This window comes from Populus trichocarpa, chromosome 9 (genome assembly GCF_000002775.5).
Source record: "Populus trichocarpa isolate Nisqually-1 chromosome 9, P.trichocarpa_v4.1, whole genome shotgun sequence".
In the NCBI taxonomy this organism is placed as follows: Eukaryota; Viridiplantae; Streptophyta; class Magnoliopsida; order Malpighiales; family Salicaceae; genus Populus; species Populus trichocarpa.
In genome coordinates, this window is record NC_037293.2 from 9,920,561 (window position 1) to 9,933,140 (window position 12,580).

General features: G+C 38.0%; 2 protein-coding genes across 2 annotated transcripts; one reads left to right on the forward strand and one right to left on the reverse strand.

Moving 5' to 3' along the window:
• Positions 1 to 347: 347 nt before the first annotated feature.
• On the reverse strand, positions 348 to 5,202 carry LOC7464024 (syntaxin-112). The gene is made up of 2 exons (XM_052455833.1): positions 4,984 to 5,202; positions 348 to 974 (listed from the first exon to the last, which is right to left on the reverse strand). The coding sequence occupies exons 1-2, from the start codon at positions 5,200 to 5,202 to the stop codon at positions 348 to 350; spliced, it is 846 nt and encodes a 281-aa protein (XP_052311793.1).
• Positions 5,203 to 6,604: 1,402 nt separating this feature from the next.
• LOC7464023 (probable pinoresinol-lariciresinol reductase 3) lies at positions 6,605 to 8,998 on the forward strand. The gene is made up of 5 exons (XM_002313753.4): positions 6,605 to 6,877; positions 6,971 to 7,105; positions 7,700 to 7,937; positions 8,042 to 8,245; positions 8,687 to 8,998. The coding sequence occupies exons 1-5, from the start codon at positions 6,692 to 6,694 to the stop codon at positions 8,851 to 8,853; spliced, it is 930 nt and encodes a 309-aa protein (XP_002313789.1). The 5' UTR covers positions 6,605 to 6,691; the 3' UTR covers positions 8,854 to 8,998.
• Positions 8,999 to 12,580: the final 3,582 nt, after the last annotated feature.

The window sequence follows — 12,580 nt, forward strand, 5'->3', positions numbered from 1 at the left end:
GATTCGACTTATAATTAAATTGGTCTCGGTAAAACCCAGTTTTTAATTTATTGATCTATTTATAATTTTTTTTGATTAAAATAATATTATTTTAATTATTTAAAAAAAACATGTTATCTTTAGATTCAGATCCGTATTCTAAACGCTAAATTAATTTTGTTTTCAAACTTTACTTTTAATTTTTAAGCTAGGAAACTTTTTAATATTAAAGTTATGTTTTTTTTCTGTTTTAAAAAAAATTTAATTTTTTTAATTTTAATTTTAATTTTAAATTAATATTTTTTTATATTTTTAAATTATTTTAATATATTAATATCAAAAATAATTTTTAAAAAATAAAAAAAATATTATCCGCAGCAAGCCCAATGGCTTCCCCTTCTCTTCATTTGGTCAGCGTAGTAGAGTCCATTAGTCCCACCACTGATATGATTCGCAGCACCAGCCACATTCTCTTCAATAACATTAATCTCATCACCTTGAATCTCTACCAAGATAGCCATATCAAGAAACACTTGATGCAACTCAGTCAAGCTCCTCTGTATCTTCTTCAAGGCCTCATGCCTCTCTAGATTCTCCATCACCAATTCTGCTTTCCCTTCAAAAACTCTCTCTTTCTCACCTCTTAAAATCATCCTCTCTATCATTTCCTCGGTTGGGTGCTCACCGGTCGCATTATAGTACCTCCTTTTAAGACCCTCTTTGTGATCTTTCAAAATGTTTTCTCTCAACGCTTGAAAATCATGCATCATGTCTCTTAACTTGACTCTCAAGCCATTAGTCACTGAAACCCGAGTTCGATCAACAGAGCTACCTTCTTTATAAGCCTTCGACAATCTACGATTAGCAACATTAGACTGGTCAAGCGATTCCAATCTTGACTTAATCTTCTTGGCTTTTCGAAGAATAGTAACCATATCTGAGTTTATTCTGTCTCTAATTCCTTTCAAAAATTTTGCACTGTGGGTGGATCTTGACTCTGTTGGGATTTGCCATTATCGGGCAACCTACCCTAAGAAGTAGGGTTACCATTTGTCAATGGTAGTTGCACCCACCATTGACAAATGTATCAACCCATGTGCAGCTGCTGTTGTTGAAGAAGAGAAGCCACCATACTTGCCTATTTATAGGCATACGTGAGAGAGCAAAATGATAGAGAAAGTTGTGAGAATGTGAAGAGAGTAGAGTGAAAGTGAAGGGCTGCAATGGCAGCAGCTGCAAGTGCAGCAAGAGAGCTGGGAGTTGAGATTGAGTGAAGTGATCCTCCTCCTCCATATGTGTTGTAATCCTTTATCTATATGTCTCTAATAATATGGACTCTCCCGTGGATGTAGGCGGTTTTGCCGAACCACGTTAAATATTGTGTCTCAGTGTGCTTAGCCTCCTTTGAGCAACTATCAGTACACCACCGATCCGCGCATGGGGGAGCCGGAATCCCCAACAATTGGTATCAGAGCCTGGTTTAAAGTGGTGTTTGATTTTTGCTCAAAAATAAAAGTTGTCAAAATTGTGTTTTGACCATACCACCGTGTAGAGGAGGAAGAGACGAAGCCACTGGTGAAAACGGCGTCAAAATCGGACGTCGGACATGGCCGCACTCTCCATCACTCTCCGGCAAGGCGTTTTGCCCACGCGCACAGACGCGCCCCACGCGTCTTCTTCACCCGGATGGGTTGACCCGACCCGAATACCAGTTGACCCGACCCATTTGACTGACCCGGATAATGATGACGTCATCATAACGTAATAATGACATCAGCATGCACAGTAGGCATGCCCAGGATGACATCAACATGATGTAATAGTGACGTCATCATGCACAGTAGGCATGCCCAGATGACGTCAGCATGATGTAAGTGTGACATCTCATGCACAGTCAGCGTGCCATGTCAGCGACCAGTCAGCTGACACGTCATCACATTGGGTCCACCTGTCACGTCACCAGCCTCGAGCCGAGCCGTTGTGGAGCCGAGCCGAGCCGTGAGCCGAGGGAAAGGATCCAGTGTAGCTGATCCTACGTGCAACCGGATCTGAGATTGAATCTGGGCCGCTCATCAGGCCAGAATTGTTTTGATCAAATATTAGCCGTCTGAAATGCGATTTGAACGATTTCAGACTTGTTTCCAGCTAATTTGATCGTTCCGGATGCAATGGTACGGTCCGATCGTTGAGATTTGAGACCAAAAAGGCGGTGGTGAATTAACAAAAAGAGATTGCCCGATTAGGAAGCATATGATGGTCATCATGGTGGTCGTTGAAAAGAAGAAGAAGAAGGTGCACATGTTTACCCAATTACATGTGCTGAACTGCTAAGTGGGGAAAATGTTAATTGCCTTGAGGGAAGGCAAAATTGGGACACTCTGGACACCCGATCATGTGGACAATTTGAGGTGAAGAGTGGAAATTGATGAAGACCAATCTTGACGAGTCTAAGAACTGGTAGTCTCGCCAGATGTTGAGAAATCATGTATTAAACCAGTATATTCCAGATCACTTGTAAAGGAAAGCCGCAACAAAGCTAGCAAATGGTTGTATATACGGAAAGACAGTACGATGGATAGATATGGCCTAAGAAGTTCTGTCTAGGAGATTGGGTTTTAAGCGGGACCAGTGGTCATGACCCCTCCAATCTTTCCTGGGAACTTGCTTAGTGGAAGGATTATCCATACGGTACTATTTTCGTATATATAGCAGTTTGTAATGAAACGGTTGAAGACTAGCAGGATGACGGCACAAGGGAACAGTTGGGTTCCGTATGATCAAGGATCTGATGAAGTGGTGATTTCTCCAAAGAAGTTAGATTCGGTGACTGTGATTTCTCGAGGGGAGAATTGATGAAGACCCTGATAATGGAAGAGGAATACAATAAGGGGATAAAGATTGGCACCCTATTTTGACTTGGATAGGTGTTTATGACAGGATGAGCTGCTGTCAAACATAAGCAAGGAATAGGGGAAAAATCTGGAGAACAAAAATTGCACGAGGGCACACGGAGATTGTGCAGAGTACCCGTAGGATCCAACGAGGTACTGTAATGAGACAACAGGTGCAAGGAGAAGAAGTGTTCCTAGATGAAGCTCAGAGCAGAGACTGTTAAAGTTTATACAACAGGAAGTCTCTTATGCTCTTGATGAAGACAACATGCGAAGACCTTTCCAATGCATGCAAGGATGGAAAGAGAGCTGTTGCAGAGGCACCTAATTGAGGGGGTGCAAATGCCTGTGATACAAGGCAATCGCCTATGATGAAAGGCGAAAACACCAAAGAGAGTTGGTGTAGGTGGAGTTGTCAAACAAAAAGGCATAGAAGCTCCAAACATAGAAATCGAGGTGGAGGATTGCGAGGAGTATACCGCAAGTTTCTCTTTCTATGTAATCAGTGGCAGTAATCTCTCTCATAGTGCACATGGTGGTAGAGAATTTTTGGAGCCACTTTGAAGAATCTCAACTGAAGGAGGATGCGACCGCCTATGAAAGGCGAAGACACTTTATATGGAAGGTGTGTGAGGGCCTTGATATGAGCCCAAGATCAGACCGCCCCACGACAACGGGCGAAGACGCCTTAGAGAAGGTGTGAGGGCCGCGATAAGAGCCCCATTTCAGACCGCCGCATGACGACGAGTGAAAACACCTAAGGAGAAGGTGTGTGGGCCGTGATAGGAGCCCAGTTCAGAACGCCCCAGAGCCAAAATGATGGTTGGATATAAGTGGACAGGTGTATAGCCAATGAAGTGGCTATGATGAGTATGGAGACAGATGCAGGATTGACTTTCATGGATATTGCCCCCATGCTAAAGATCAATGAGCTAGAAGACATTTGCCTTGGACAATAAGTGTGTGACTTGTGGAGCATTAAGACGTGGCTGCTATGAAGGAGCAGAGGGCATGCGCAGGTTCCGGGAACGAGTTGACTCTTGTCAAGGTGGTGAGCTCGGTAATGGCATTGTAATACTCAGAGTATGAAGACAGATATGGATCAACCTTTAATGGGCTGCCCCCATGGTTAAAGGTGGAGAGCTACCTAGACTCTTACGACTAAGAGCGAGAGACTCACGGAGAAGTAAGGCGTGGTTCCTAGGGTGGAACAGAGGGCAGGCGCAACTCCTGAATGAGTAGACTCTTGGAAGAGTGGTGAGCTCGTGATCATATTGAGATACTCAGATAATGACTGTTGCACTTGGAAATAGAAATTTCCGTTTGAGGGGGTGTTGTAAGCCTTGGTGTGAGGCTTGATGAATCATTCCGGACCGAGCATGGTTGATACGCTCGAAGGGGAATGCAGTGTGTCCCAGAGACAAGCGTTAACACTCTTCAGATGTGAAGTGGCAGACCATCTGGTTGTAGTGATCCTTTTGTGTGAGAAAAGGTGTGCTTTGGTGACTCTGGTGATTGAAAGGTTTGGCGAGTACCTGTAAACTTGGCCACAGACGCTCTCGGAATGGTAAGCTTGGAAGAGCTGCAAGATACAAGTTTGTGTTGAAGAAGCAAGAGGACAATTGCCCATATAAATGTCAAAGGGGGTGATTGTTGGGATTTGCCATTATTGGGCAACCTACCCTAAGGAGTAGGGTTACCATTTGTCAATGGTAGTTGCACCCACCATTGACAAATGTATCAACCCATGTGCAGCTGCTGTTGTTGAAGAAGAGAAGCCACCATACTTGCCTATTTATAGGCATACGTGAGAGAGCAAAATGATAGAGAAAGCTGTGAGAATGTGAAGAGAGTAGAGTGAAAGTGAAGGGCTGCAATGGCAGCAGCTGCAAGTGCAGCAAGAGAGCTGGGAGTTGAGATTGAGTGAAGTGATCCTCCTCCTCCGTGTGTGTTGTAATCCTTTCTCTATATGTCTCTAATAATATGGACTCTCCCGTGGATGTAGGCGGTTTTGCCGAACCACGTTAAATATTGTGTCTCAGTGTGCTTAGCCTCCTTTGAGCAACTATCAGTACACCACCGATCCGTGCATGAGGGAGCCGGAATCCCCAACAGACTCTTCTTTCAAGTCCTGAAGATCGATAAGGAGATTGGTGATCTCTTCCATGTCAATCTTGATAGCCTTCACTTCTTCAAAGAATTTGGAGAGGTTTCGCTCATCAGTGGAGTCTAATTTCCCCATCTCAAGGTCTGGTTCGGGTTGGATGTTCTCAATGGCTTGTTTTTTGAGGTCTACGTAATCGAGAAACGACTTGGTCATTAAATCATTCATCTTTTCAATGTTTTGTAAATAACCCACCTGCGAAGAACAAGATCAAATAGATCTCTCTAAGAAAAATCACAAAGAAAAAAAAACTCACTAATAACAGAATAAGTTAATTAAACAACACTGTGTATCTGAACTTCAACAACTTTGAATTCTTTCATTTTTCTGAAAAATAAAGAACAATAGAATCTTGAACACAAAAGGAAAAATCAGGCTTCGGTCTAACTTTAGAGTGAAGGACCTAACGAGGCAGAGATTTCTTGAATGCTAATCTGAAAAATAAAACGATGCACTATGTTTTTCTAACTATATAATCCAGCATCTAACAAACAGACACATAATAAAAGAAAAGGACTAGAAATGAACAAAGAAAGAATCCTAGAATAACTTAGACAAAGAACCCTGAAGAGACTTCAAAATTGAAGAGAAAATATTGAAAGTTTGAAGGGTTTTGAGAGAAAGGTAGAATGTTTGCAGCTTATAAAGATAAATCATACAAGAGAGAGATAAAGGTCATCAATGGCTTGGTTTCTGTTACGATTTCCTGTCAAATTTCAAATTTAAAGGTTTCTACAATTTGGAGTCGTTTGGGGGCTGGGTTGGTGATGGATTTGGTCTCTATTCTATTAATTTCTTCTTGCTTTAGTCCCTCTTCTATTGTTTATCCTCAAATCATACAAGATGATGGATTTAACTAAAATATTTTGTAACCATTTAGGGATATAATTATTTTGTCTTACATATAAATGTATAATTGCTAAGTTGTAAATTCAAGATTAGTGTAGCACTTAAAGATTTCTTAATATTTTCCATTGATATTATCTTTTTGTCGATTGATGTCGAATATTGTTGTTGACAATGCAAAGATTATGGAATTCAATCTTTTTTTTATGGATTCATCCCATTATTTTCTATTTTTTATTGATATAGTATTTTTCATGGGTTGTTGTTAAGGAAGAGGAGGATGATAAAGGGGAAACAAATGGTAGAAGAACCAATTAAGGACCAAATTGTGTAGAAGAATATTTCAAGGACCAAATTGAAAGTAGAGCGAACAACAACACCATTAACCCTCCAATAAAAAAGCCTATTTGTCGATTGACTTCCTATCGATTGAAAAACGACAACGCGCTGAACACAAAACGCCACTCCCAACTTCCAGGAACGTGAAGTCTCTCCATTGAATATGTTTGGGAACGTGGCTGTGGCTGCGTTATCAAAAAATTTGAATTTTTTTTTGGTTAAAATTTAATATGATTTGTATGTTTTGGATCGTTTTGATGTGCTGATGTCAAAAATGATTTTTAAAAAATGAAAAAATATCATTGACATATATTTTAACACGAAAAGTTATTTGAAAAGCAACCACAACCACACTACCAAACACGCTATTTTTTTTTTTTAGACGCAAAAAATACTGAACTCAAAACGAAAGTTTCGAGATCTTAAAAACTGAAACGACACAGCCACTATTTTTTAAGGGAAAAAGAAAAACATGGATGAGAAGAAGAGCAAAGTACTAATAATAGGAGCAACAGGAAATTTAGGATACCATTTAGCACAATTTAGCCTGAAATTCTCACACCCCACTTTTGTTCTTGTTAGAGACTCTGCTCCTAATGACCCTGTTAAAGCACAAAAGCTTCAGTCTTTGTCCAATTGTGGTGCCACACTCATAAAGGTTACTTCTTCTTCTTGTTTTGTTTTGTTGGTGTAAATATTTCTTCTTTTCTTTTTGGGCTGTTTTTGAATTTTTGTTTGGGATTTTCTCCAGGGGTCATTGGAGGATGAGAAGAGTCTTGTGGGGGCAGTGAAGCAAGTAGAAGTGGTGATATGTTCAATCCCATCAAAACATGTTCTTGAACAGATGGTACTTATTAGAGTTATTAAAGAAGCTGGGTGCATCAAGGTTGTGTATTTTTCACTTCTATTTGTTTCTGTTTAGATGGGCTTTTATTGGTTTTGTTCCATCTTAATTCCCTTCAATTGTGGTTTGATTGTACTAATAGTGCATTGGAAATGGAAACTGGAGACCTTGGAATGTTAATTAAAATAGGAAGATTACACATCCGTAGTAGTAATAAATTTCATGTGACGAAACCAGAATGAAGGGATAAGGAAACTTTTGGTATTTTTCATCCGTGGACAGAATTTGCAGTATAAGTTGCTAGTACTAGACATTGATAATTTCCTCACCTGCTTTCTGTTTTCAGTCTAAACTGGAATAGCTCTTGTTTCCTAAATTGTTCCTTTTGATTGTACAAAAGGTGTTTGTCAAGTTCACAGGTACAGTTCACCAAGTGGCAAAATACTGCAAAAATGAAGCAAGTGTGACCAATTAAGAAATTAAATAAGAATTTTGTATTTTAGCATCCTGGTATATGAAATGATAAGTATGCTAAGAAGAAGAATGTGTGGACCGAAAGACAAAGAAATGCGTGAACCATTGTGAAAAGCTGATTCTTTTGTTGAATTAAATAGATGAATGTGTTAATCATTGCAGAGGTTTATTCCTTCTGAATTTGGAGCCGATCCAGATAGAATTCAAATATCTGACATGGACTACAACTTCTACTTGCGGAAAGCTGAGATTCGGCGTCTTGTCGAAGCTGAAGGCATTCCCTATACTTACATCTCCTGCAATTTCTTGACAAGCTATTTACTTCCATCGTTAGTTCAACCGGGGTTAAAGACTCCACCCAGAGACAAGATCAGAGTGTTTGGAGATGGGAATGTTAAAGGTCTGCTGGCCAAGATCCTTAATTATTTGTATATGTTTTATTTAGCCAAATAGGAAGCCAGAATTGTGGTAACTTGCAGTTCTTTTCTTGTGGTTTGTCTGCAGCTGTCTTTGTCAAGGAACAGGATGTTGCTGCCTTCACAATATGTTCAATGGATGACCCACGTACATTGAACAAGGTGCTATATTTGAGGCCTCCAGGAAATGTTTACTCGATGAACGAGCTGGTTGAGATTTGGGAGAGTAAGATTGGGAAGAAGCTTGAGAAGATTTATGTACCAGAAGATGAGCTGCTTATGAAAATCAAAGGTATGTTAGCTGGTTACATTATTTATGCCTGGGGCTTCCATTTAGAAGACTAATTACCTTTAACTTGAGTTAAAATTCCATAAAACTTAGATGTGATAAGAACCGTTCTTGTTGCTTGAACATAAATTATTGAAATCATCAAATCCATATATGCTTTTCATATATTTATTCAAATTTCAATCTCCCTGGTCTGGAAACTTTGCCTACGCTTGAAATTGTGCTGGGATCTTTTTATAATTCTGGTGGACGCATGTAGGACTGGCTCCCAGTTTAACATGCAGAAAATTTCTTTTTCGTTTTTGGATGAAGAGATAGAATAGAATGTTCTTGTTGCTTTGCTTTCTCTTTATGTTCCTCTGCTTTAACCCATGTCTGGTTTATTTGATTTACCTTGCTTTAAATTAAGATGATACAAAAGTATGTGATGTTTTCTCGTTTCAGAGACTCCATATCCGGACAACATGCAGATGATTTTCATATACTCTGCATTTGTAAAAGGAGATCACACATACTTTGACATTGATTCTCACAGTGGAGCAGAAGGGACACAACTATATCCAAATGTGAAATACGCTACAATCAGCGAGTTTTTGGAGACCTTGTTGTAACATGCAAGTATATCTGACTAATAGTTTTTTTCCATGCTAGATCCCTTATTGATCTCGGCACGCACAGCTTGTATTTTGTTTGAAACAGATTGAAATATTAACAAGAATCATTTGCATAATGGAAATATTAGCTCTGTTTGGTAAAGCTGAAGGACGATTCACATTTTCCACTACTGCATTAATTGCTCAGACCTTAGAGTGATACGTACAAAAATATTTTGAGCAGTCATTCAAACGCACAAGTATGTCTGATTCATTGATCGCTTGTGAGCTCAATTGATATGGACAAACCGGTTGTACTTTGCTTTGTGAAATGAAGGGCATGAAAGATGAGTTGAAATTTTATTGTGGGTGGTCAAAATCTAGCTACGTTGTTGAGATCAGATTCTCTTTACAGTAGTACTTAGACTTGTTATTTCCAATTTCCGATGTGCTTTGGTTTAAAGTATGGTTTGCATTCATCATTCATGTAACAAGAAAATAAAACCATGCTAGCTGTTGAGTACCTTTATTTAAGTACATATGGACACATTCAAATATTGTTTGCCTGGCCTAGTTAGAGTAATTGACTCCCATGCTATGAATTTCGTGGGTTCTCACCTCTTGCCTTTGCTGCTTGACTTGAGGCTGTCTCTTTTCTTCAGGAGGGGTCTTGGTTATTCTTTTGCGTCCTTCTTGTTTTGTAATTTGTTGCTTCACTCTGATTTTCCCTCTCATGCTAGCTGCTAATGCTCCCTGGAGTCCCTGCAAATGACCAAGCGCTCTTTGGTCATTTTTGCTGCATTAATAAAAGAAATCGTTTTCCATATGCATGGCTATTCCAGCACGTGCGCACCTCGATCAACAAATATGATGCATGTCTAGCTAGCTAGCCTTTTGGGGGAGGATGGTAGCAGAAAATGTTGCCTAACATCGATACTTGATGCTTGCAAAAGAAAGGCTAGCTCATCAGAACGTTGTCTTTCTTGACATGCCAACCGCTCATTGCTGCTATTTAATCAGAAATGTCGAGCCATTTCTCAACAAAAACACCGCTGTCTGTCCTCTTAGAGCACCCGAAATTAAGGAGACCAAGACAGACACTGGTGTCAGTACGTACTCAGGTGTGGTTGTTGTTCCAAATATGCAGACCTGCTGCAGCCAAATGAAGAACATAATTGGCAGTCCAGTCACCGAGTTAGTTAGCTAGCTAGCTTCACGGTTAGCATTATGCATCTTCACAGTAGCCATAATTATCAGCCAGTTAGCCATGAGAGTACTTATTAATAGAGGTGCGAGGATATAGCTAATTAGCCATTTTAGCCCAGCAACTAGTTCCATGAGGAATTGCTAAAAATTCTCTTCATCAAGCTAGCTAGCTAGCCATAAGCCATGCATCTTCCCAGAAATTGCCCTGCTAGTTCTAGGGGTCTTGTTGCCAAGTCAATCATCATGTTCACACAAAGGCATTGATCTCCCTCTCCCTTGCCTAGAAAAACTACAGTGATTTGGGTAGACCAGTCTACTGGACCCCTTGATCTCCAGCCTCCTGTAAGAAAGTCTTGGGCCCGAGACTTAAAATTCAAGTCGAACTAGCAATGGATTATGAATGGGCCGGCGGCAAAGCTGTGGCAACACAACCAAAAATATTTCATTACGTATGAATATTTCGACATGAAATCTCAAATTTGTAATTAGAAATATAAAAAATAATGAAAACTAAAAATAAATCTAAAAAATGAAACTAAAATCCGGTACATTAATATCTCAAATGGTTGCAATTTATAAAGTCAGGTTATTGATAAAACTAAGATTATGTTTGAAATTGTAGTAGTAATTGGTTTTCAAAATATTTTTTATTTGAAAAAAATATTAAAAAAATATTATTTTAATTTTTTAAAATTTATTTTAATATCAACATATCAAAAATATATAAAAAAATTATTTAAAACAAGAAAAATTAAAAACCAGATCACTTTGATTATGAATTGATTTTTTACTGAGTCAACTTCCTAAACTATTTAAAAGTCAACCTTACCTGGATTAGGCTATAGATTGGTAGGACTCGGCAGACCCACCATGCAAGGTAATTATTAATTTGAAGATTAATTTATTATGTTAATTGTGGTAGACTCACTCGAGGTGAATGAATGATGCATTACAACCTGATTTTAATTTTTTTTTTAATTTAGAAAAACATTAGATTAATATATTTTTAAATGAATTTAATATATTAATATCAGAAAATCTTTTTAAAAAAAAAAAATCATCATCTGAATGTATTTTTAATTAAAAACACCATATATCAAATACATATCGGCAACTGTCCAGATATTAATTTGTACGTGTGCTTTTAAAAAAAAATCATCATCTGAATGTATTTTTAATTAAAAACACCATATATCAAATACATATCGGCAACTGTCCAGATATTAATTTGTACGTGTGCTTTTAAACTAGGTGATTAATATTTTGATGCTTGGAATTGTTCATTCTATACATCTAATTTATTCTGATGATCGGAATCTCTTTGTTCTGTCTGTTCTTTCTTTGGTGTCTTTAGCAGTTGCAGGCCTTTAGGGTGACGCGTAATCTTTTTTATTCTTTCACACTAATGTTTATTCTTTAACCAGAACTAGAAAATCTGAACTCCCACTGGGATAGAACCAAATAAATAATTAAATAAAAATAGGATCTAATCAATAAAACCAAACATCAATGAAAAGAAAAGGAGGAATTAACGCTAGGAGCATTCATCCGGTCAATAAAACCAAACTGTTTTATTATATTATAATAGACATAAATTATTCTTGGTTAGCTTTCACGCATCAAATTAATTAGTCAGGCTCTGAGTTTATTCTCTAAAAATCATTAATTTAAATCTCACAAACTTTAGGGTCACTGGAAGCTTACATGATTGTTAATTTTAGGATCCGTAGAATTAATCAATATACACGCAAGCTGGTTCAAATATCCATATTAATAAAAAAAAAATTAAAAATATATATGCAGGTCCAAATCAACTTTCATTCAAAGTGTGCTTTACCCCTACCGGCCCGTGATCCCAAAAGTTATTTTTATCAACAGGAGGATTCGAAATTAAAACTTGGAGATAGCAAATCACCAGGCCCTCCACTGGACCACCTTATCCTTCCATCCATAATAATTAAAAAAAAAAAAAAAAGTAGATTCAATAACATAATTTCATATTTAATAAAAATATAATGAAATTTTCTAACAGATACATATGTTATCATACGCTGGTATCATTAATTATTTAAATTAAAATTAATTAGATAGCCATGGTTAAAAAAAAAAAGCTTTGCAATGAAAAGAAAACAAAATAAAAAGGACATGATTTAAATAAATCTAATTATTTGCAAGATAATTCCTCAATTAACATTTTGTCCTGAAGAAGGAAAGATAATTCTTCTCAAAACAAAGGTAGGTGCATGATTACAAATGCACCGAGACCTATTAACAGACCAAATGCCCATAACTTAGGAACAGCAATTCCGTAACCTATTAATAAATATCATTGACCATGGATGATCATGGTTACGAACTTGCCTTGTAAGAGAATTTTCTTGGAATCCCCATAAACGCCCATCAAGGACAAAACAACCCTAGACAGATTCTTGGCCTCCATACAGAAACACCATCATGCATACGTCACAATCTCCTCACAGTGGAAAGTGTATTTCTGTAATTTCACACCTGCATTTCTGACTATAAATGGTGATCAAGT